Source organism: Nerophis lumbriciformis, linkage group LG29 (assembly GCF_033978685.3).
Source record: "Nerophis lumbriciformis linkage group LG29, RoL_Nlum_v2.1, whole genome shotgun sequence".
In the NCBI taxonomy this organism is placed as follows: Eukaryota; Metazoa; Chordata; class Actinopteri; order Syngnathiformes; family Syngnathidae; genus Nerophis; species Nerophis lumbriciformis.
The window spans coordinates 19,135,001-19,161,761 of NC_084576.2; the positions used below are offsets into that span (position 1 = coordinate 19,135,001).

General features: G+C 38.8%; 1 protein-coding gene across 2 annotated transcripts in view; it reads right to left on the reverse strand.

Moving 5' to 3' along the window:
• Nucleotides 1-24,341, reverse strand: part of map1ab (microtubule-associated protein 1Ab) — a 73,449-nt gene extending 49,108 nt beyond the window's left edge. For both annotated transcript variants that reach the window (XM_061924850.2, XM_061924849.2), the window contains exons 1-2: nt 23,860-24,341; nt 16,146-16,247 (exon numbers count right to left, since the gene is read on the reverse strand). In XM_061924850.2, the coding sequence (XP_061780834.1) occupies nt 16,146-16,247; nt 23,860-24,247 (490 nt within the window). In that variant the 5' untranslated portion in view covers nt 24,248-24,341. The remainder of the gene's footprint in view (nt 1-16,145; nt 16,248-23,859) is intronic.
• Between the last annotated feature and the right edge of the window lie 2,420 nt (nt 24,342-26,761).

Here is a 26,761-nt window from a genome sequence, read left to right on the forward strand (position 1 = left end):
GACACAGTCTGATCATGGCGGAGCCAGAAGTCGAGTTTGCTAACATGGAGATATTTTCACTACTTTTCTTTTGTCGAGCACAAAGAAAATAACATTTTAGTTAAATGTAAATTGTGCTTTGGATCAAAGATGCCATCTACTGCCCAAAACAGCAATTCAAATCTGCTGAAACAAGCTACATAGCAACATGCTTCGACGAAGCTAGTAAAGAGAGACAGAGACTCTGATGCCACTTCACCTCCACCACCACCACCATTCACCGCTGAAGGTACACACTCTGTCAATCAATGTTCCCTCTAATTGTTCATGTGTGAGCAAATGCAAAAAGTCCCTGAGCATTGAGTGGAGTCCATGTGAGCAACTTTAGACGTGCACACTGTGGCTACACCAGCAGCACACCTGTCCCAAACCTCACTAAATAACAACTTACATCTCCATCCATCCATCCATTTTCTACCGCTTGTCCCTTTCGGGGTCGCTGGAGCCTATCTCAGCTGCATTCGGGCGGAAGGCAGGGTACACCCTGGACAAGTCCCCACCTCATCACAGGGCCAACACAGATAGACAGACAACATTCTCTTATTATTAGAATCAAATGACAGCAGTCATTTCCATTTCTAATATAAGTGTTTAGGCCCACTTATAATGACAATAACAAAAAAATATTGTTTTTCATGAACTGTGTACTTGTATTGTTTGTCTGGGTGGAGGTCCTGCTTTGGAAATAATTTGTACCCCTTTCAGACATTGCATTTAGTTCCCATTAAAACATTCACATGTTGCACAATGAGATGTAAGCAGGGGATCATGTGTACATTCCTGCAACTTCCTGTTTGTACAAAATACATTTTTATTAGTATTTATTTAATATACTAACAGCATTTAATGATTAATATTTATAAATTAAGATTCCTAATAAATGACACTAGAATAAGCACACATTTGATTGGTAAATCATAGTGTAACGACCTGGAATGACACTTTATGTGTGGTGTTGGAGTTGTCCGACTTTTTGTGTGGCTGTAAACGCATCACTGGCTAAGTGCCATATGTGCAAGTGTTGGCGCACGTGAGAGAGCGAGCGGCTGCTGTTGATATAACAAAGTTGCTTTTGGTCTGGTTTGTACTGCAGAAAATGACCAGTTTTGCTAGATATAATTTTTTTACTAATGTTTTGGTGATGTGTTTATGGCCGACAGTAAAGAGTTTTGCTCAGTAAAGTGATGGATGGAATTCATGTCCTCAAAGCGTCTCGACAGACGTTACAATATTTGAACAATGATGACGAAAACGGTTTTCTCTGTCGTGTCCGTGTCGTGTCGAAAATTGTTATGCGCTTATTTTTTTATTTGATTTTGTGCATGGCATAGCCGTGCGCAGAGGACGCTTGAGCAGTGCGCAATTGCACATGCGCGCTCCTGAGAGGGAACGTTGCTGTCAATTCTCTTATATACTCTTTCATTCTAGACTTCTAGAGTGTTTGATTATCACATCACTCTAAATGTATAGACTATAAAGTTCACAAACATAAAGAGGGATCCTAGTGGGCCAGGCCAATCTTTCCTTATCTCTAAACTAAAACTGGGGAAATGTGTAGTGTTCTGGGTTTCAGACATGATTTTGTATAAGAATTACTTGAGGAAGAAAATGCCTGGTTAGACTTTGTGTATGTAGTGTGTGCCTTTCTTGGTTTACATCTATGCTGTTATTATGCTGTTTGTTACTTATGTATGTTATGTTGCAGCTATTTAAAATAGTTTTGTCAATTTGTTCTGGCCAGAAACAAATTGGCCTTTGTAACATATCTTTGTCTTTGTGTGTTGTATGTAGACCACATGGCTTAGCAGAGTTGAGTGATGCAAATGCATGTCAAGTTGATCAACACATTGTATTATTCTCCAGTGCAATAACAGTACTGAAATGAAGGCTAAAAGGGCATTAATTGGAGCTTTAAAAAAAAAAGAAAAAAGAAGTAACTAAATAGTTACTTTTCACAGTAACGCATTACTTTTTGGTGTAAGTAACTGAGTTAGTAACTGAGTTACTTTTGAAATGAAGTAACTGTAACTAGTTACTGCTTTTCAGTAACCAACCCAACACTGTGTATATATATATATATATATATATATATATATATATATATATATATATATATATATATATAAATAAATCTGGGAACTGATTTTTAATGGTTTTAACAATTCTGAAATTGTGATAATGTTCCCCTTTAATATTAGTTGGGTTTGACTTCAATAAGTTGCTTCAGGCTTCAAATGTCACAAACTCTTAAAAAATAGTTTTCAGTGTCAGTGCAGTTTGGGGAGTAGAAATGTGGCTCTTTTCCTGAGAGTCCAATCTTTTGGCTCCTAAACACCTTTGTGCTGTTTGTAACCTCATTAAATGTTACCCTACATAAAATATGAATGTTAATTATTTATTCTACATTCAGGGTCTTTATGAGAGGCCACACGTCTGTTTTCCTTTTCCCCCGAGAGGATCTCCCCTAATTTAAAAAATATATATTTTTCTCTACTTTCACATATCTTCCTACAGTACAGTATAGCCTCACCTGTGATTGGCTGTACAGCTCATTTGCGCATACCACATGACTAATGGAGTCGCACACCATTAATAAACATATTGTGGTTTCGTTTACCCACCATAATCTCATTTCACCCTTCTTCCCCCTCCAACATTCTGCAGCGGAGCCAAGTCTTGGGATCAATATCAACGCTTTGCATAATTCATCAGGTGTCTCAATAATACATCAACCCCTTTAGGAGCAGCACCCAATGTTATTAAAAAAAAGTATACATTTTGAATCGAGAATTGTTTTAAATCGAGACTTGATTTTGAATCGAGTCGTTACCCTCTAAAATGGAATTGTGTGATGCCCAAAGATTCACAGCCTTAATTAAAAATACAGTTCATTTGCTTCTGAGAGACAGAATAACTATTTAGTAATAATAATAACAGGTGTAGCTGGCACTTGGTGCGTTGACCTGACACATGAAACGTGACGAATTGGGAGGGGGGGTGCACTGTAGCTACTTTACCCGCCAGACTGCAGTGGACTGTTGACTATATTAAAATTTGTTTTGTGGCAGTTCTTACTTTGACCAAAGCGTCAATTGCTATGCAGAGTGGCACTTTCCATCATTTTCAGCAGACTGCATTTCACGCCTTCCTCTCCCTTCCCTACTGTATATGATGCATGATCCTTATGATAGTTCCAATACTACACTGTGCATGAAAAAAATGCTGAGTTGTCATTTGGAGAAGACCGGAAGCTGTTTTAGCGGCACTCTTCACTTTCTGTCGGTGGACTAGCCATGTGTTCTGTGGAGAATGCATATATGTTTAAGAGTTATTTCTTTATCCATAGTCATGTTTATAGCATCTAGTGTTTTTCCATTTGTACTCTTTCTGTGGTTGTATCTTATGTCCACAAGTAAACTGTGTGCTTTACCTTGAAGGGTTGGAATGTGGGAGTTGGAGTACTCCCTTTTTATCTTATCTGTATTAGAACAATGAGGCTGTATTCCCTTCTGGACTGGGTGGGGGCTGTTTTTGTATTCAAGAAGTTGTCTCTTCCCGTTTGAATGTTAGACCAATTCGAGATGCCGGTATAGCCGCATTGGTGTGGACTGGTCTCGTAAAGCTTTAGTAATACTTGATAATATTCCTATTCTGTCTTGATGGTCCTTCTTACTCTGCATATATGTCATCTGAAAGAACTTGGGATTGACCAGTGACTTTGATTCCCTGAGTCCCACTGGTCAGACGCAACAATTCCGATACATCTGACCATAGAAGTTAGTTGTCAGCATGTCAAAAGTAGGGGTGTTTCGATACAACTTGTCTTTACTTCCAAAATTGGACCGATATTGATCTCATACGATAACAGCAGGAATCATGCATACTTTTATTTTGTAGTGTGAATTGTTCAAAAAGGTTTGATCATTAATCGTGTGAAATGGGCTTATGCTGAAGTTGAAGCGGAGTGGTGACTGTTTTTTGGTGACCCGTAGTGGCACAATAATGTATTTAAGGAGTAATTTTATGATTTCCCGTATGGTCTACATAACATGTAATGGTGGTTCTTTGCTCAAAAAGTTGCATAAACTATGTTTTACAGACCGTTTCCAAGCTGCTTTTTGACCGCCCCTTATTTACATGCCTCCACTTTGACAGCATCCCCCGTCATCTTTGTTGTAGTTTTTAGCTCATCCACACCGAGTCTATTGACAGATAAAAGTTCGAACTAAACTCATTTGCATTAGGAATGGCAATGCGAGCTAGTCTGCCCCACAATAAATAAGGATCTTATTGACGACGGTGGCGGACTCGTGCAAAGCTCTTCGAGTAAAATTTGACCATATATGGAAATACCCGCTGATGCCACCAATTGGGGGGAAAATGTCATAAATTGTCGAAAAATTCCAAATAGCTTGTTTGGAGGAAGTGTAAAAGTAGGCAAGATTGGTTTATAGGCTCCAGCGACCCCGAAAGGGCTAGGAAATGGATGGATGGATGGATGAATGGATGGATGCCGCCACGGTTTGATTGCACATTTTCAGGACTCATGGAGATCCCAAATATACAAACACAGGTACCAATAGGTGGCAAAAGCTTGTTTTGCAAAATAGGTCCACTTTAAGTTAAACTCACGACGCAGTAAGCTAAATGATGCAGACACGTTTGTTACTGGAGACTCTGTATGCGTAAGTAATATGCAACTATAATTATTTGATACTCGTTTATACATATACATTTATATATATTTATATACTATTTATATATATACTCACTATTATGTTTGATCTACTATGGACTGGACTTTCACAATATTATGTCAGACCCACTCGACGTCCATTGCATCCGGTCTCCCCTAGAGGGGGTGTCACCCACATATGTGGTCCTCTCCAAGGTTTCTCGTAGTCATTCACATCGACGTCCCATTGGGGTTGTGAGTTTTTCCTTGCCCTTATGTGGGCTCTGTACCGCGGATGTCATTGTGGCTTGTGCAGCCCTTTGAGACACTTGTGATTTAGGGCTATATAAATCATACTTGCCAACCCTCCCGAATTTTCCGGGAGACTCCCGAAATTCAGCGCCTCTCCCGAAAACCTCCCGGGACAAATATTCTCCCAAAAATCTCCCGATTTTCAGCCGGAGCTGGAGGCCACGCCCCCTCCAGCTCCATGCGGACCTGAGCGAGGACAGCCTTTTTTCACGACGGGAGGACAACAGGGTGACAAGAAATAAATCATCCAGACTAGAGATAAATTGTATTATTATGTTTATCTTACCTACAAATAAATATATTTATTAATTAAAAAACAAAAAAAACTAAATACATTTTTACTATATTTTGCTAAAAACATCAAAATTAATTGTATTTTTATTTGTATTTTTTCTGACTCCTTATTACATCCAGCCATAGAATTACACATTAAAATAAACATTTTTGAAATAATTAATTTTGAATTATCCTAATAATTCATTTAAAATGACCATATTTAATTATTAAAATAATTGCTTGTTTATCAACAACTTTAGCATTTTATTCATTACATTTTGAAGCTCTCAGAAGCCAAGTTATGTTATATTCCTTAATATTTATTTATGCAAGTTTGAAGTATCAATTGTCTAAACACAGTTTTGTTTGCATATTTTCAGGATATATATATATATATATATATATATATATATATATATATATATATATATATATATATATATATATATATATATGTATGTATATATATATATATATATATATATATATATATATATATATATATATATGTATATATATGTATGTATATATATATATATATATATATGTATGTGTATATATATATATATATATATATATATATATATATATATATATATATATATATATATATATATATATATATATGAAATACTTGACTTGGTGAATTCTAGTTGTCAATATACTCCTCCGCTCTTAACCACGCCCCCAACCACGCCCTGCCCCACCTCCGACCACGCCCCCTCACCCCACCTCCCGAAATCGGAGGTCTCAAGGTTGGCAAGTATGATATAAATAAACATTGATTGATTGATTGATTGGTTTATACTGATAAATGTGAATTGACCATGAATTGATTAACGTGGACCCCGACTTTAACAAGTTGAAAAACGTATTGGGGTGTTACCATTTAGTGGTCAATCGTACGGAATATGTACTGTACTGTGCAATCTACTAATAAAAGTTTCAATCAATCAATCGATCAATGTGCTGGTTTAGACTGCAATATTGCTTAATGAAGGACACTTATGTACGGTATGTCCAGCTTCTGTGTTGTTGTGTAGCTGCTAGTAGCCTTGCATGTTTACCTTTTGAAAATGACCTGACTAAAACAGAAGAAAAGAGCATCCTTGTGTGCGTATTGGACGACATTTCGATTGACTGTGCAGCTTTGTGCAAGTAAAAGCGCTGCAGGACTGCTTGTATCGCACATTTGACGTCTTTTTGCTGATACCAATATATACTACTCTACACAAATAAAGGTAACACATAATTATTGCCTTTGCAGTAAACATCCACTCGGTCAGCAGTTGTTGATGGTTTGTGTGTTTTACTAGAAAGCACAAGACGAGGCAACGCGCAATTAAAATGCGTCGACTCAGCGCGAAAGGCAGGTCGTGCACACGCAGGTTCACCCTGGGGGCGTCCAAATGGAAGAAGGACAGCCTCTCTGGAGGCTTGGCTGACGTTGGCGCTGCTCGTGTGCACGCAAGTCGTCACCTCCGTGTGTTGTTGCGCGGCAGGAAACACACGCCGGGGCGAGCCCAACGCGTCCGGTCGGAAGGTTACAGTGAATCGCTGCAACCTTGGCGAGATTCAATGCCTTGCTAAATCCCCAGGGAGTGGCGACGCCTTATGGACAGAATCTACGAGAGCACACACACATACGCGCCCACACACACACACACACACACACCTCCTCCAGTTTGTGCTGCGACAAGGTGATACAAAAGACCGGTGAGGACAAAGTGTCGCCCAGCACAATTAGAACGATGAGTCTTGCGTTACTGCTGGCTGAGACATTCTGGCACAGTGTCAAGAATCTACAGCACCTAGGACCTGGGCACCACCCAACCCATTATTTACATAAAGCAGGGCTATTCAACTACATCATGAAGAGGGCCGCAGTTCCAAGAGCCCAGCCCAGCAGGCACAAGACATGAAAACAACACTGAAAACTTGTTGAATTAGGTCCTGACACTGAGCAACTCGAACCTAACGTTGAAACAACATGCTTTTTGACGACGTTTAATCAATGTTGGGTTCTGACATTGATTTGACCATTGAATGTTGGTCATTTCCCAACCAATATTCTACAACACAAATACAACGTTGAAACAACATGCTTTTTGACGTTTAATCCATGTTGGGTTCTGACATTGATTTGACCATTGAAATTTGGTAATTTCCCAACCAATATTCTACAACACAAATACAACAATGAAACAACATGCTTTTTGACATCGTTTAATCAATGTCGGGTTCTGACATTGATTTGACCATTGAAATTTGGTAATTTCCCAACCAATATTCTACTACACAAATACAACGATGAAACAACATGCTTTTTGACATCGTTTAATCAATGTCGGGTTCTGACATTGATTTGACCATTGAAATTTGGTAATTTCCCAACCAATATTCTACTACACAAATACAACGTTGAAACAACATGCTTTATGATGACGTTTATTCAATGTTGGGTTCTGACATTGATTTGACCATTGAACTAATGTGGATCCAACGTTAGACATCAACGTTGTCTCAATTTATAAAAACAACTATTTTGCAACGTTGTTTTAAAGGACATGAACGTATAATCAACGTTTTATCAATGTCTTGTGCATGCTGGGAAGGGCTCAGGGGCCGCACATTGAAATGTGGATGTTTCGTCAGAAAGTGCCTCTGCAGGTTATATTTCTTTAATTACAAAGTAAAACACATCAGCTTTCATACTGAACTGTTAATAAGTTCATTCTTCTGCTCTCACTACTCGTTTCCAGCGTGTGCAGCTCGACAGGTGGTTAACAGCATGAAGAAACAGAAGCTCCAGAAGTTTTGTTCAGAACTGATGTTCCTTATTTTGAAATATTTTCCTTCCTTAGTTTTACTTCCTTACACTTCTTTCTTCATTTAGTTTTGTAAGACTGAAATTATAAACATAAAATAAACATTACAAAAGTATTACGTCCATTGTGTATCATACATAAATAATATTGATTGTGTATTTTACATAAATAAATTAGAATGTTTCACACTATAAACTACATATGTAGGCAATTACACTTTAAACAACACACACATCAAACATTACACACAATGTATGTGACTCATCACAATTAAATTTAAGGTGTAGCGTTACTGCCCTCTACTGGTCAAATTTAGCGCTGCATGTAATAAACAAGCTTTAATCGCCAGAATTACTCTCTGACAAAAAAACAACACGACCACAAATACAAAAAACATCACAAAGTCAGCAATTTCAATACAAAACAAACTAAATATCTACTTACAAAGATTTGACCAAGTTTCGTGATGACGCTTATTACACGTGTGGATTTCTACCATTGTTGCTGCTTGTCTGGAACTGTGTGTCCGTCGCTTAAAATGTCCCACGAGAAACAATGGCTGGAGTCCTTGCAGAACATTTATACTTTGTTGTCCAGTCGTTGTTAAAAGTCAGATTTTTGTCATTTATTTCGATTTTTTTCCAGAGTTGACTGAGTCGTCTTCCTCTACTCACACACTGCTGCTTCATCGTGACACTTATGCCTTGCTGTTGCCCACTGCGGGATGGCGTGAGTACTGCATACACCAGTGTTTTTCAACCACTGTGCCGCGGCACACTAGTGTGCCGTGAGATACAGTCTGGTGTGCCGTGGGAGATTATCTAATTTCACATATTTGGGTTAAAAACATTTTTTGCAAACCAGTAATTATAGTCTGCAAATGATGTGTTGTTGTTGAGTGTCGGTGCTGTCCAGAGCTCGGCAGAGTAACCGTGTAATACTCTTCCATATCAGTAGGTGGCAGCTGGTAGCTAATTGCTTTGTAAAGGCAGGTAAAAAGGTGTCTTATGCTTAAACCAAAAATAAACAATAGGTGAGTGCCGCTAAGAAAAGGCATTGAAGCTTAGGGAAGGCTATGCAGAATGAAAATAAAACTGAACTGGCTACAAAGTAAACAAAAACAGAATGCTGGACGACAGCAAAGACTTACTGTGGAGCAAAGACGGCGTCCACAATGTACATCCGAACATGACATGACTATCAACAATGTCCCCAGAAAGAAGGATAAAAACAACTGAACTATTCTTGATTGCTAAAACAAAGTAGATGCGGGAAATATAAGACATGAAACTGCTACAGGAAAATACCAAAAAAAGAGAAAAAGCCACCAAAATAGGAGCGCAAGACAAGAACTAAAACACTACACACAGGAAAACAGCAAAAGAACTCCAAATAAGTCAGGGGGTGATGTGACAGGTGGTGACAGTACACCTACTTTGAGACAAGAGCTACTGTATAGTGATGCATGGTTGGTTATGGTTTAAATTCATATCCAACAATTGCGACAACGACTTTTTACTGTCAACTGAGTTTATGATTTCTGCTGGTGGTGTGCCTCCGGATTTTTTCAACGCAAAAAATGTGCCTTGGCTCAAAAAAGGTTGAAAAACACTGGCATACACGATCAACTCGAGTTTGAATGGTTTCATCAAACCTATTTGGGTGATGTTCGGCGGGCCAAATGAAAAGCTTTGGTGGGCCGGGTTGCGAGTTGAATAGGCCTGACCTAACAGCGTCAGGCAGTCCTCATTTTTCATATCACCATGTTTCGAGTTACAGTTCATGTTACGATGTTTCCACTTGCGATGTTCCGTGTTGCAACATTGGGGGGGGGGGGGGGGGGGGGGGGGGGGTACCAAAGTGTAGATTGAGTCCGCTCTCAGTGCTGCTGGAGTGATCCAAAGTGCAACCCAGGTACCATAACATGGCACCGTTGGATTTTACATGAATCGGTGCCCAATAGGACCAGCAGGATTCGGTCGGTGCCAAAAAAAAGTACCATATTCGGAGACCGGGAATTGGTACTGTATCAGTTCAAGTGTTATTTTTTCCGTATATAACAATTTAGTGTGTGTGTGGAATGAGGACATGTCCCAATACTTTTTGTTGAAAGATGGAAGATGAACTGGCGGTGACCAGAGTCCACCGACTTATGAGATTCATCTCCTTTAAGCGTCAATCCAGTACGATTCTGCGGTCCCACCTTGCAAAAACGATTTAAGTGCAAAAGCTGGCAGGAATGGTGTTAATGCAGCATTAGGGAAAGTAAAGATAAGCGACGTTAGGTAAGAGTAAAACCATTGTTCACGTTTTTCAGCAGCAGAAATGTTCTTTTAAGCTTGCGATGATGGGGGGGAAAAAAATAAGTTTTTCTCTTTCTATTCTGATAAGCACATATTCCAGGACCTCATTCGATGGCTTCCGTTCATGCAAAGACTTCTTAGTCGCCTTTTTAACTTTGAAAGACAAACTTTTAGGTCGACTGGCTGCTTAGTGAACCTTTGCCAGCTCAAAAGTTGCCACAAGTGGATTGGACTTCTTTTGGTTTTACTATTGTGCTAAATTAAACTGAAATGACATTTTCTTCTCTACATAAAACAACTACATTACAAGATTTCTTGATTTCTAAAATGTTTTAATTAACATCAGTTTTTTCTGAATGTTGCGGCAAAAGTTTCCAGACATTTTTATTTTTTTTTAATACTGAATTAAACTTTTCATCTGGCTCTCAACCAAGGCGGACGCGTCCCTCTCCTTTCCCTTATCTTCCCTGCTTTAGCTTATTTGTCTCGTCTCAACTTTCTTGGACCCTCGTTTTGCAACGCTCTCCAGATCTAAAGATGGAATTGATCAAGTGTTCTCTCATAGCAATTGACAAGATTCTCTCGACGAAAAGCTGTCTGTCGGAACATTTGCTGTTGGACACACAATGGACGCTTGGGAGAAGTGAAGGGTTGTATTAGGACATTGAAGTTACCTATTCGGAAAGATGAAAACAGGGCATCTGCTGCTTTGATTGAGCCTTGCCCTGGTATATCAACAAATTAGGAAGACGATGACAGCCGTTCAAGGTAGCCAGAAGCTGCCCGTCATGACTTCTGGTATGGCAAGGCTGTAGGTACTCAGACTATGCCGATTTCTGAAATAAATTGCACTCTGAATAACATCTTGGAGAAGCTTCTCGCTCTGCAAGGCAACATTCTGATTCATTTGAGGACCAAACTAAATTATACTCTGAATAACATCTTGGAGAAGCTTTCCGCTCTGTAAGAGGACATTCTGATCAATTTGAAGACCAGAAATGGACGATAAGAGTAGACAAATCTATTGGAATGCATCTACTCGCCCTAACCTAAAAATCCTAATCTACACTTTGTTACCCCCCTCCAGTAAGACCATTGCAATGAAACACTTGAAAACCCTTCCCCCATCCCTCTCGGACACCTGCTGATTGTTTGGCTTTGTTGGCACTAGATCAGACAGTTTATGTTCACACACAGTTAGTTGCTTGTCATGATTGATGGGATGGCGATTTCTAGAGTAAATCGCAAACTGGATAACATCTCGGAGAAGCTTTCCGCTCTGCAAGGCAACGTTCTGATCAATTTGAGGACCAGAAACGGACGATTAGAGTAGACAAATCTTTTGAAATGCATCTACTCGCCCTAACCTAAACATCCTAATCTACATTTTGGTACCCCTCTCCACGCCAGCCTCGGTGAGGCCGATGCTTGAAATCCCTTTCCTTCACAGACACTTTCTGATTGTTTGGCTTTGTTGGGACGAGATCAGACAGTGTTTGTTTACACACAGTTAGTTGCTTGTCATGGTTGATGGGATGAGCAGGGCTGTAAGGACTCAGACTGTGGCGATTTCTGAACTACACCGCACTCTGAATAACATGTTGGAGAAGCTTTCCGTTCTGCAAGGCAACATTCTGATCAATTTGAGGACCAGAAACAGACGATTAGACTGGACAAATATATTGGAATGCATCTATTTGCCCTAACCTAAACATCCTAACCTACACTTTGGTACCCCCCGCCCCCCCTTGCCCCCTCCACGCCGGCCCCAGTGAAGCCGTTGCTTGAAATCCCTTTCCCGCACTGAGTGTTTGGCATTGTTGGGACTAGATCAGACAGTTCATGTTCACACACAGTTAGTTGCTTGTCATGGTTGATGGGATGGCGATTTCTAGAGTAAATCGCAAACTGGATAACATCTCGGAGAAGCTTTCCGCTCTGCAAGGCAACATTCTGATCAATTTGAGGACCATAAACGGAGGATTTGACTAGACAAATTTATTGGAATGCATCTACTCGCCCTAACTTACACATCCTCCACGCCAGCCTCGGCCAAGGCCGCTACTGCAGAACTACCCCAGTGAGGCCGTTGCAGTGAAACTCTCAGAAATCCCTTCCCTCACGGACACCTGCTGATTGTTTGGCTTTGTTGGGACTATATCAGACAGTTTATCCTCTTAAGGCCCAAGCTGTTTGTTTACATGCTTTTTTTTAATTTCTCTTTGCTATTTGGGCTTATTGGACCGTAATTAGAATAAAAACTAAGAATCATCTTTTGATATGATGTACTTAGTCCATAAGTACACAAACGTGTACTTCATGTTTAGTGACATGCTAATTCTTATTTTTACACTTTTTTTTTTCCAAATTCCATTGTATGTTATACTCTTCTGACACCACCAGATGGCAGTATAAGTGTCCACATAAGCGGCCATAAGATTCCAATTCAGTAATGTACACAATTTTGGAAAATAAGACCTAAAAGGTGCTGTCCACGCATGTGGCCACTAAGCCTTTAGAGCAGGGGTCCCAAACTACGACCCGCGGGAAGTCCCAAGTTAAAAAAAAAAAAAAAAATGTTATTTTTTTCTTTTTTAAATTTTTTTTTTTTTTTTTTTTTGTCCTTACTAGTCCATTTTCTACCGTCTCCTAGCCACTCAGGCAAATTATATTGTCTAAAAATGCATTTTACCATCGATAACGTGACATGCAGCAAATGCGCTCTTTAAGTCAATTAGTGCGCGAGGAATATATATGTATGAATATATATATATATATATATATATATATATATATATATACATATACGTATATATATATATATATATATATATATATATATATATATATATATATATATATATAATATATATACACACATATAGACACATATATATACAACTCTACATGCCCCTAAAGCTGACCAACACGCCGGATTGTAGTCAGCTGGAGGCGTGTCTTAATGAAATTAAACAATGGATGTCCGCTAACTTCTTGCAACTTAACGCCAAGAAAACGGAAATGCTGATTATCGGTCCTGCTAAACACCGACATTTATTTAATAATACCACCTTAACATTTGACAACCAAACAATTACACAAGGCAAATCAGTAAAGAATCTGGGTATTATCTTCGACCCAACTCTCTCGTTTGAATCACACATTAAGAGTGTTACTAAAACGGCCTTCTTTCATCTCCGTAATATCGCTAAAATTCGTTCTATTTTATCCACTAGCGACGCTGAGATCATTATTCATGCGTTCGTTACGTCTCGTCTCGACTACTGTAACGTATTATTTTCGGGTCTCCCTATGTCTAGCATTAAAAGATTACAATTGGTACAAAATGCGGCTGCTAGACTTTTGACAAGAACAAGAAAGTTTGATCATATTACGCCTATACTGGCTCACCTGCACTGGCTTCCTGTGCACTTAAGAAGTGACTTTAAGGTTTTACTACTTACGTATAAAATACTACACGGTCTAGCTCCGGCTTATTAGTGATTCCCAGAGCCCAAAAAAAGTCTGCGGGCTATAGAGCGTTTTCTATTCGGGCTCCAGTACTATGGAATGCCCTCCCGGTAACAATTAGAGATGCTACCTCAGTAGAATCATTTAAGTCCCATCTTAAAACTAATTTGTATACTCTAGCCTTTAAATAGCCCCCATGTTAGACCAGTTGATCTGCCGTTTCTTTTCTTTTCTCCTCTGCTCCCCTTTTCCTTGTGGAGGGGGGGGGGGGGGGGGGCACAGGTCCGGTGGCCATGGATGAAGTGCTGGCTGTCCAGAGTCGGGACCCGGGGTGGACCGCTTGCCTGTGCATCGGCTGGGAACATCTCTGCGCTGCTGACCCGTCTCCGCTCGGGATGGTGTCCTGCTGGCCCCACTATGGACTGGACTCTCACAATATTATGTCAGACCCACTTGACATCCATTGCTTTCGGTCTCCCCTAGAGAGGGGGGGGGGTTACCCACATATGCGGTCCTCTCCAAGGTTTCTCATAGTCATTCACATCGATGTCCCACTGGGGTGAGTTTTTCCTTGCCCTTATGTGGGCTTTGTACCGAGGATGTCTTTGTGGCTTGTGCAGCCCTTTGAGACACTTGTGATTTAGGGCTATATAAATAAACATTGATTGATTGATTGATTGTATATACATATACATATACATATATATACGTATATATATATATAATATATATACACACATATAGACACATATATATATATACACACACATATAGACACATACATATATACACATATACATACTGTATATATATATATACATATTTATATACAAATATACATATATATATACATGGACATATACATATACATAGACATATGTATGGGGCGGTATATCTCTGTTGGTAGAGCGGCCATGCCAGCAACTTGAGGGTTGCAGGTTCGATCCCCGCTTCCGCCATCCTAGTTTTTGCCGTTGTGTCTTTGGGCAAGACACTTTACCCACCTGCTCCCAGTGCCACCCACACTGGTTTAAATGTAACTTAGATATTGGGTTTCACTATGTAAAGCGCTTTGAGTCACTAGAGAAAGATGCTATATAAATGTAATTCACTTCACTTCACTTCACATATACATATATACACACTTACATATACATATACATATATACACAAGCACACATTTACATATAATATATATATTTACATATTATATATATATATATGCACACACATATATATATACATACATATATATATATATATATACACACACACATATATATATACATACATATATATATATATATATATATATATATATACACACACATATATATATATACATACATATATATATACACACACATATATATATACATACATATATATATACACACACATATATATATACATACATATATATATATATATATATATATATATATACATACATATATATATACATACACACACATATATATATATATATATATATCGCGGCCCCCAGCCAAATTGTATTACCCCAATGCGGCCCCGGAGTCAAAAAGTTTGGGGACCCCTGCTTTAGAGGCTATGTCCACACACAGGTGTCATGATTGAAGGGATGGCGATTTCTGGACTAAATCGCAAACGGGATAACATCTCGGAGAAGCTTTCTGCAAGGCCAAATTATGATCGAATTGAGGACCGGAAAAGGAACATTTTAAAAATAAATAAAGACTAAAAACAAAGTATGAGCCAGATGATGTTGGTGTTTGTGATCGTCACTGAAAGGCATTAATCGATATCGGCCGATCACATACTTTTTCCACAAAAATGGTGTTAATGGTGTTGTCTCACTAGAATTTTCCTTCCGAATCAAGTAGTTGAGGAAGCAGCAGTGCAGTGTTTTCCTGAGGAAACAACTTCAATGGAAAAGGCTTTTGAAGGCGATTAAAGGTAAACTGATGACCCCTCCTCCTCCTCCTCCTCAGCCCAAATCCACCTGGTGGAAAGCGAGGACTTTCCCACCAAGGAAATGTTTGCTGCAACGTGATCCTCCTTAGCGCTCTGTTCCTGCCCCGCAGCTATTGAAGTGTTATTGACTCTAATCGATACGTGCGGTTCTATGGAAGGCAAAAAGTCTTGGTTGGTTTCGTTTGATCCGACAGAAGACGGGCACGGGGGCGTGTGAAAGCGGCACGGCCAACACGTGAGCCGTGTCTGCTGGAAAGAAAAGAAGGCGCGGCGGTCTGCACTGACCTTTGACGTCCGGGGAGAAATGGGCAGAGTGGCGCGTGACGAAGAACTGCAGCTGCTGCTCCAGGTCGCAGCGTGCCAGGTCCACGTCCCAGGATCGGATTCCTAGACGGGAAGAAGAATATTTGTTTCCTGCCGTGTCATGGCAATAGTTCAGTGGTCGGCAGGCATTTTGACTCCTACACAACGTTAACGGTTTGGGGATTTAGTCTTCGCAGGCTTGTTTTCTGATTGTTGCGTCCTGACATGCCTGAATTTTAAAAAGTTGCGGCAAAAAGTTGTGATGTTACTTTTTTTTTTTATTCCCAACGACATCAAATCAACTTTTATGAATTTGTCATCAATGTTTTTGACGTGTTTTTGTAACCGTGACCTTAAAACATTACAGCACCTGAGCACAAAACAAAAAGTGTGTTGATGTTTCACTCGTTTTATACCGCACAGACTTAGAGTAGACACTAGATGGCAGTGAAAGCACATGCGAAAAAGTCATTGTCAAATGATTGTACTGTTTTATTATACTGTAACTACTCTGTGTGTGGTTTACACTTGAAGGCTTTATCTGTTTTAAACTCGACACCAGCAGATGACATGGCACCCCAAACCATCACCCAACCATGCAAATTTTGCATTTCCTTTGGAAATCGAGGTCCCAGAGTCTGGAGGAAGACAGGAGAGGCACAGGATCCATGTTGCCTGAAGTCTAGTGTAAAGTTTCCACCATCAGTGATGGTTTGGGGTGCCATGTCATCTGCTGGTGTCGGTCCACTCTGTTTCCTGAGATCCAGGGTCAACGCAGCCGTCTACCAGCAAGTTTTAGAGCACTTCATGCTTCCTGCTGCTGACCTGCTCTATGGAGATGGAGATTTCAAGTTCCAACAGGACTTGGCGCCTGCACACAGCGCAAAATCTACCCGTGCCTGGTTTACGGACCATGGTATTTCTGTTCTAAATTGGCCCGCCAACTCCCCTGACCTTAGCCCCATAGAAAATCTGTGGGGTATTGTGAAAAGGAAGATGCAGAATGCCAGACCCAAAAACGCAGAAGAGTTGAAGGCCACTATCAGAGCAACCTGGGCTCTCATAACACCTGAGCAGTGCCAGAAACTCATCGACTCCATGCCACGCCGCATTAACGCAGTAATTGAGGCAAAAGGAGCTCCAACCAAGTATTGAGTATTGTACATGCTCATATTTTTCATTTTCATACTTTTCAGTTGGCCAACATTTCTAAAAATCCCTTTTTTGTATTAGCCTTAAGTAATATTCTAATTTTGTGACACACGGAATTTTGGATTTTCATTTGTTGCCACTTCAAATCATCAAAATTAAATGAAATAAACATTTGAATGCATCAGTCTGTGTGCAATGAATAAATATAATGTACAAGTTACACCTTTTGAATGCAATTACTGAAATAAATCAAGTTTTTCAAAATATTCTAATTTACTGGCTTTTACCTGTATATAAAAATTATATATATGTATGTGTGTACTGTGTATGTATGTACATATATACTTATATATACACACACATCTATATATAGCTCTGTATATACACACAGAGAGATGTATATGTATATACATATATATATATACACGTTTTATATATATATATATATATATATATATATATATATATATATATATATATATACTCATACACACATTATAAAAACATACATACATATATAAATATATACAGTATATATACACAGTATATATTAATTTACATTTATATACATACATACATGTACACACATATATACACTTATTTATTTATATATACATATGTGTGTGTATATAATATGTATATATATATAAAAATGTATATGTATATATACATACACATATATATGCATGTATATATAAGTACATATGTATATATTAGGGCTGCAACAACTAATCGATTAAAATCGATGATAAAAATAGTTGGTTAGTCGATTAATTTAGTCATCGATTCGTTGGATGTATGCGCATGCGCAGAGCCTACTTTATTTTTAATTTTTTTTTTATAAACCTTTATTTATAAACTGCAACATTTACAAACAGCTGTGAAACAATAATCAAAATAAGTATGGTGCCAGTATGCTGGTTTTTTCCCCAATAAAATACTGGAAAGGATAGAAATGTAGTTTGTCTCTTTTATCCGATTATTAATCGATTAATCGAAGTAATAATCGACAGATGAATCGATTATCAAATTAGTTGTTAGTTGCAGCCCTAGTATATATATATATATATATATATATATATATATATATATATATATATATATATATATATATATATATATATATATACTGTGTGTATATAGTTATATATAAATGTGCATGTATACATAACGTGGGTGTGTGTATGTATATATATATGTATATACATATAAATCTGTGTGTGTATATATAGAGCTGTACAAGGCTGTAAGAATGATTACTATGTGTGAACCCAAATAACCTCAAGCTGCCTTAAAAATGATACAAAGGTCAAATATTTAGAAAAGGAGGAATAAATAATATATTTTAATTACAATAATAATAATAATAATCTTAATTAGTTAAACACAGCTTATTTTTCCCTTGGGCTGGCCTCCACTCTCGGGGAAACCGTGGACTCTCTGACCCATTGGACTTTTACTATAGAGTGAGTGAAGGATTATTGATGCGGGAGTGAGGCCAACGCTGTAACATTTACCTGTGACCGGTTTTAATGAATGCTTGCGAAATCTTCCAGAAGACCAGACTTGTGCCCGTTCGACGAAAGAATGTGGACACGGAGTCTCCAACAAACTGAAAACTTGGAAGTGAATTGGATGCAAAGAGTGTTGCAGTGAAGCTAAGGACCACACTTAAGGCGTAATGAGGACTCGGCGTAGGAAACAAGCGGGTCATAGGTGACCCATGCAGTTGCTATGGCGCCACGTGTAAAAACGGTACCGATCGCCTGGTTTGGAGTTCCACAGCTCTTATTAATGTATTTGAATTGTTGTGTCACCCAGTATGTAAACACACACAATCAAAATAGGAGTAAATATTTACACTCACCTGCCACTTCATTAGGTACACCTGCGCTCAGGCCCGGCCCTAACCAATCTGGCGCCCTAGGCAAGATTTTAGGTGGCGCCCCCCCACATCGGCAGTGAAGTGTATATACTCACAAGAAACTGAATAGCTTTGTCTTTGACCTTTTTTTTTTTACTTACAACTATACCTAATATATAAAGGGGTGGAAAAGTGACTATTACCTGCAGGGCAAACATTAGCTAACCAGAAGGCAATAACAATGTAAACAAAAAACACCTGCTTAAAAGATCTAATACAAATGTCCCTGAGGAATGTAAGGTGGGAGTACTGTAATTACCTAACGTTACATTATTATTTTCCATAACAATTTAGCCCCCTCCACAATATTAACCCGACGTTAAAACAGAACTAGCTATTTATTGATTAGCAATTGCCGAATCATGTAACATTAGCTTAATGCTAAAAAGCCAGGTTACTATCACATTCTGTGACAGACAAATAATTTCATGTAGGCTAACGTTACCTACCTGCTACCTCTGTCTTTTCTCGTTTCTCCTCCTCTTCTTTTCTCTTTTTTCTTCCCTGGGCACCTGACAGTTTTGGCCGTTTTGACATCTTGTGTTGATTTTTTGATGTGGTGACGTCCAAAAAGAGTCATGATACGGGAAGGGAGGGGGCGCACCGTGCGGGGGGGGGGGGGGGGGGGGGGGGGGGACAGGGGCGCAATGTTGTAACAAATAATATTTCTATTAAATAGGCTTTACTTTGCATTTTAATTAACGTGGGATTATTTTTTGTATTTAGAAATAATAGTACCAACTTTTTTTTTTTTTTTTTTTCTCCAACATTTGTGGCACTGGCGTGGCGCCCCCTGATGGACGGCGCCCTTAGCATTTGCCTATACGGCCTATGCCACGGGCCGGCCCTGCCTGCGCTAACTGTTGAGATCATGTCCAAAAGCTGTATCAAAAATGATGTCGCTACAAACCAAACTGGAATGGAAGTCTGAAGAGAAAGTGGGACAAGTCCTGGTTTGGATACACTTCTGCCTTTAGTGCCCCCCCCCCCCCCCCCCCCCCCCCCGGCAAAAAAAATACAAGGATTTGTAAACAAAACTATTTTGGTGGAAGTAATCATTAGTCACGACATTATTCAAGACTGACCAATAAAAATGCTTCTAACATTTTGTTTTGAGGAGGCCCCGCCCACAAGATTGAAATTGATTCCTCACCCCAAATAATTTGTACCCTAAAAAAATTTAATTTGTAACAAAAAAGTGATTTTTACAAAAAAATTATTTGTAAACAAGACTATTTTGGTGGAAGTAACCATTAGTCATGTCATTATTGAACACTGACCAGTAAAAATGCTTCTAACATTTTATTCGGAGGAGGCCCCGCCCACAAGATGGAAATTGATTCCGAACCCCACCCAAACATAATTTGTAACCCAAAGAAAATGAAATTGCCAAAAAAAAATTAAAAAAAAGATTCGTAACATAAAAGGATCTGTAAACAAAACTATTTTGCCAGAAGTAATCATTAGTCACGCCATTATTCAAGACTGACCAATAAAAATGCTTCTAACATTTTGTTTTGAGGAGGCCCCGTCCACAAGATTGAAATTGATTCCGAACCCCACCCAAACATAATTTGTAACCCAAAGAAAATGAATTTGCAAAAAATAAAAAAATAAAGATTCGTAACATAAAAGGATTTGTAAACAAAACAATTTGGCCGGAAGTAATCATTAGTCACGCAATTATTCAAGACTGACCAATAAAAATGCTTCTTACATTTTGTTTTGAGGAGGCCCCGCCCACAAGATTGCAATTGATTCCTCACCCCAAATAATTTGTACCCTAAACATTTTTATTTGTAACAAAAAAAGGATTTGTAACAAAAAATGATTTGTAAACAAAACTATTTTGGTGGAAGTAATCATTAGTCACGCCATTTTTCAAGACTGACCAATAAAAATGCTTCTAACATTTTGTTTTGAGGAGGCTCCGCCCACAAGATTGAAATTGATTCCGAACCCCACCCAAACATAATTTGTAACCCAAAGAAAATGAATTTGCAAAAAAATAAATAAATAAAAAAGATTCGTAACAAAAAAGGATTTGTAAACAAAACTATTTTGCCGGAAGTAATCATTAGTCACGCCATTATTCAAGACTGACCAATAAAAATGCTTCTAACATTTTGTTCAGAGGAGGCCCCGCCCACAAGATTGAAATTGATTCCTCACCCCAAATAATTTGTACCCTAAACCTTTTTATTTGTAACAAAAAAGGATTTGTAACAAAAAAGTATTTTTAAACAAAATTATTTTGGTGGAAGTAATCATTAGTCACGCCATTATTCAAGACTGACCAATAAAAATGCTTCTAACATTTTGTTCGGAGGAGGCCCCGCCCACAAGATTGAAATTGATTCCTCAACCCAAATAGTTTGTACCCTAAAAAAATTAATTTGTAACAAAAAAAGGATTTTTAACAAAAAATGATTTGTAAACAAAATTATTTTGGTGGAAGTAATCATTAAGCACGTCATTATTGAACACTGACCAGTAAAAATGCTTCTAACATTTTGATCGGAGGAGGCCCCGCCCACAAGATGGAAATTATTCCGAACCCCACCCAAACATAATTTGTAACCCAAAGAAAATGAATTTTAAAATAAAAAGGATTCATAACATAAAAGGATTTGTAAACAAAAGTATTTTGGTGGAAGCAATCATTAGTCACGCCATTACTCATAACTGACCAATAAAAATGCTTCTAACATTTGTCCAGAGAAGACCCCGCCCACAAGACTGATGATGATTCCTAACCCCCCCCCTCCCACTCCCAAAAATAATTTGGAAGCAAAACAAAATAAAAAATTGCAACAACTACAACAAAAAAAGAAATTAGAACAAAAAAAAGGAATTGTAAACAAAACTATGTTGATGAAAGTAATCATTAGTCGCGCCATCATTCATAACTGACCAATGAAAATGTTTCTAACATTTCGTTTAGAGGAGGCCCCGCCCACAAGATTGAAATTGCTTCCTAGCCCCCCGCTCACCAAATAAGGCAGTGTTTTTCAACCTTTTTTGAGCCAAGGCACATTTTTTGCAGTGGAAAAATCCGGAGGCACACCACCAGCAGAAATCATTAAAAAAACAAAACTCAGTTGACAGTAAAAAGTCGTTATCCAACTATTGCGATATGACTTTAAACCATAACCAAGCATGCATCAATACAGCTCTTGTCTCTAAGTAGGTGTACTGTCACCACCTGTCACATCACCCCCTGACTAATTTTGTGTTTTTTGCTGTTTTCCTGCATGTAGAGTTTTAGTTCTTGTCTTGCGCTCCTATTTTGGTGGCTTTTTCTCTTTTTTGGGTATTTTCCTGTAGCAGTTTCATGTCTTCCTTTGAGCGATATTTCCCGCATCTACTTTGTTTTAGCAATCGAGAATATTTCACTTGTTTTTATCCTTCTTTGCGGGGACATTGTTGATTGTCATGTCATGTTCGGATGTACTTTGTGGACGCCGTCTTTGCTCCACAGTAAGTCTTTGCTGTCGTCCAGCATTCTGTTTTTGTTTACTTTGTAGCCAGTTCAGTTTTAGTTTCGTTCTGCATGCCTTCCCTAATCTTCAATACCTTTTCTTAGGGGCACTCACCTTTAGTTTATTTTTGGTTTAAGCATTAGACACCTTTTTACCTGCACACTGCCTCCCGCTGTTTCCGACATCTACAAAGCAATTAGCTACTGGCGGCCACCTACTGATATGGTATGGTATAACACGGTTACTCTGCCGAGCTCTAGACAGCACCGACACTCAACAACAACTCATAATTTGCAGACTATAATTACTGGTTTGCAAAAAATATTTTTAACCCAAATAGGTGAAATTAGACAATCTCCCACGGCACATCAGACTGGATCTCAGTGGTTGAAAAACACTGAAATAAGGACCCAAAACTTGAAAAAATTAAAACAAAACTGTAAAAAAAGGCAGACAAAACGTTTTTGATTGTTAACAAAAAACAAATTAGTATTTTGGTTAAAGACATTTGTTTTGTTCCATATATATTTAATAGTTTTTTTTCTGTTACAATCAACTTCAATCTTGTGGGCGGGGCCTCCTCCAAAACAATATGTGAGAATCCTTTCAATTGGCCAGGCTAAGATAGTGTGAAGACGATTATTTCATGGTTAATAAAATACTTTTTTGCAAATATATTTTTATTTCATTTTCCAATCCATTATTTGTGTTTATGACTCTATGATTTTGTTTGCAAACCTTTTTAATGTTTGCAAATCCATGTTGAGTTTGATTGCTAAAAAATAAATACAGGTGAATTATAATAAGCTCGTGGCGCGTCTTATCAGCATGTTATTATTAAAAAAAAACAACAACAAATTTTCTAACATTTCAAAACAACTTTTTCACGTTGGGCGAAATCAACGTAAGCTTGTCACGTGACATTACGTAAACTAATGGCAAACTTTCCGGATGTGCTACATGTTTATTTATCTTTATGAATATTTGCTACAGCTCTCGCATGATCATACTTGTGACGCAACATCAAAAGTGTGACGTCATAAGTCCTACTGCGTGGCTCCGTGATGCTGCAGTGCTGCAACGTGACCGTATGACGTCAAATCAGAAACCGAAGTGCCGAACAACGGGCTGCACTCACCGGACTCGACGTGCGCTCTGGCGGCGTCCAGCTGGTGCTCGGTGGCGATGTCGCCGATCACGACCAGCATGTAGTGGCCGGCCCGGTTGAACGGCACCCCGCGACGTCGCCGTCTCCCGCCGCCCGCTCGGTACCGCAGTCGCTCCTCGAGCCCGGGGAGAGGCGGCACACACGAGCCCTCGTCCTCCTCCACCACCGGGAGCGCACCCGATCGCACCGGCATCTCCATGGCAACAAGCCCCGGGGATGACTCCATCGCCATGACAACGGGCGCACCGTGTGAAGGCGTGCGATGGCGGACATAGGGCGGAGGCTGGCGGGTGGTCCGATCGATACAGATACCGACACTCTCGATACCAATGGCCGCTTCAAACGCAGGATCGATCATCCAACCATTTCCTACCGCTTGTCCCTTATTTAGCCGCTTGTTATTTATAATTGTACATTGTTTTAATGTTTAACTAAAAAGCCGAATGATTTTAATAACTAGATTCCTGAAGGAATGCTCCGATGCTGAAGTTGAACTGAAATGCTGACAGAATGTAGTATGAATGTAAGAATAGTTTGAATGTTGAAGCATTTCAATGCTGTGGAACTTTGAAAAATGTCCCATGGGAATTTCATGGAAATTTGGGACTTTCGGGAAAAGAGGGAATTTGTGAATGGTCTGAATGAGCTTAAATAATTGGTGTTGGAACTTTTCAAATCGGTCGAGAAATGTTGAAGTAGTAACATTTTTAATTGAGAAATGTTATTACGGAATTCCTGGAATTTCGGGAAAACCAGGAATTTTTCCCACTTCAAAAAACAACTTTGATTTTTGTCCTGATTAAGAGTTTTGACGGTGGAACGGTTTAAGTGGGTAGAAAAATTTGGAAGGAGTCGTCGACAGAAAAAAGGGTTAGAAAAAACTGGAATTTTGAGAATTCCTGGAATTTTTTTTAACTTGAAAAAATGACAGTTTGAATATGCAGGATGAGTGGAATGTGTTGAAGGTAGAATGGTTTGAATAGGTGGAAAAATGTGGAAGTGTGAAAAATGGATAATTTATTTTGAATGGGGGAAAATGTCCCTAAAAACCGAGAATTCTAAGAAATCCGGGAATTTTTTTTTCTACAATTGTTGAAATGGAGCACACAATTCCTGAAGAGGCTGAGTATTTTTAAATCGGATAAAAAAATGTGGGTGTTGTGGAACTTTGAAAAATGTCCCATGGGAATTTCATGGAAATTTGGAAATTTCGGGAAAAGAGGGACTTTTTTGGAAAATGTGAATGTTCCGAATGGTTGGTGTTGGAATTTTTCAAATCTGTCAAGAAATGTTGAAGTAGTAAAAACATTTTTATAGAGAAATGGTGTTACAGAATTCCTGGAATTTTGGGAAAACCGTGAATTTTTCCCACTTCAAAAAACAAGTTAGATTTTTGTCCTGATTAAGAGGAATGGTTTGACAGTGGAACGGTTGAAGTGGGTTGAAAAAGGTGGAAGGAGCTTTGAAAAAACGGGAATTTGGAGAAATCCTGGAATTTTTTTTTACTTGAAAAAAATATAGTTTGAATGTGCAGGATGAGTGGAATGTGTTGATGTTGGAATGGTTTGAATCGGTTGAAAAATGTGAAAATGGTGAATTCATTTTGAATGGGGAAAAATGTCCCGGAAAACCTGGAAATCTGGGAATTTTTTTGAATTTGTCAAGGGAAAGCCCGCGACTCCCGAATAGGCTGAACAGTTTAAAGTTGGAACGGTTTGAATCGGATGAAAAATGTGGAAGGTAGAGTGCGCCAAAATCTGGAGAAGAATAATAATAATAAACAGATGAATTTTAGTGTAGAAAAAAATATATGTGTGAATGTTTTGGATTATTTTAAGTGAATGAATGTTGTTACATTGTTCACAAACACCTTTGTTGATCATGTGTTTGCATTAAATATTTATACTGTTTTTTGATCTTTAAGAATCGTATCGGTAATACTGGCCCTGGTATCCAACTGATTCCCCCCCCCCCCCAGTATCGGCCATTCCTTGTGGAGGCTGTAGGACGGGGGGGAGATGGGAGGGGGGCGGGGGGGATGCTGACTAAGCATGCTGGGAGTTTTCTGGGCTGTGATTGGTTGGGAGGAAGCAGAGTCTTCTCCGATTTCGAATCAACGTTTGCAGTAAAGTGATCTTTCAGGTAGTGACAGTGCAAAAAAAAGCTGTGGGATTCTGCTGCTTTAAAAAAAAAATAAAAAAAAATGACTCCATCAAATGGACACGTGACTCATCGGTTTTTGGGTTCGATTAAATGAGATTCACGTTTTTCCCTTCAAGATGTACCAAGTTCCTGCAGAGGAGCTGAGTCACCGTCAACCATCATCCAGGCGGCAGACAGGAGCAGTGCTTTCTGGGAGATGCTGCCCCCTGCTGGACAACCTCCGTAACTGCAGGTCACCTCTAATTCAAGTAGGACATATCTTGCTGCTTCATTAATTAATGTATTTTTTATTTACATATTATTCAATTAGTTGCATCACTAGGAATGGGTACCGTTCACATTTAAACCGATACTCGCCAGTACCAATTTTCGGTACTTTTGTGTGTTAATAAATGCTAATTGTTTGATCATTAAATTTAAAAGTTGATGTCATATTTAAAAATGAGTTGATTACGATAACTGTCATGTCCAGTTATTATATCTTGTTTTATTATTCCATTTAAAACATCATTTGCAATGCAGTGGCACTTCCGAGACATTGGATGGCAGTACCGTAGAGATAGGAAGTAGCTTTTTCCAGGAAGCTAAATGTTATGTTGCGCCCTACAAAGTGTTTATACTCTAAGAATTGTACATATTACACAGCAGCTGTTTGATCGTACCATTCGTCTTCGTTACCAAATTTGGAGGCGTTGAAATCGCCATGTAA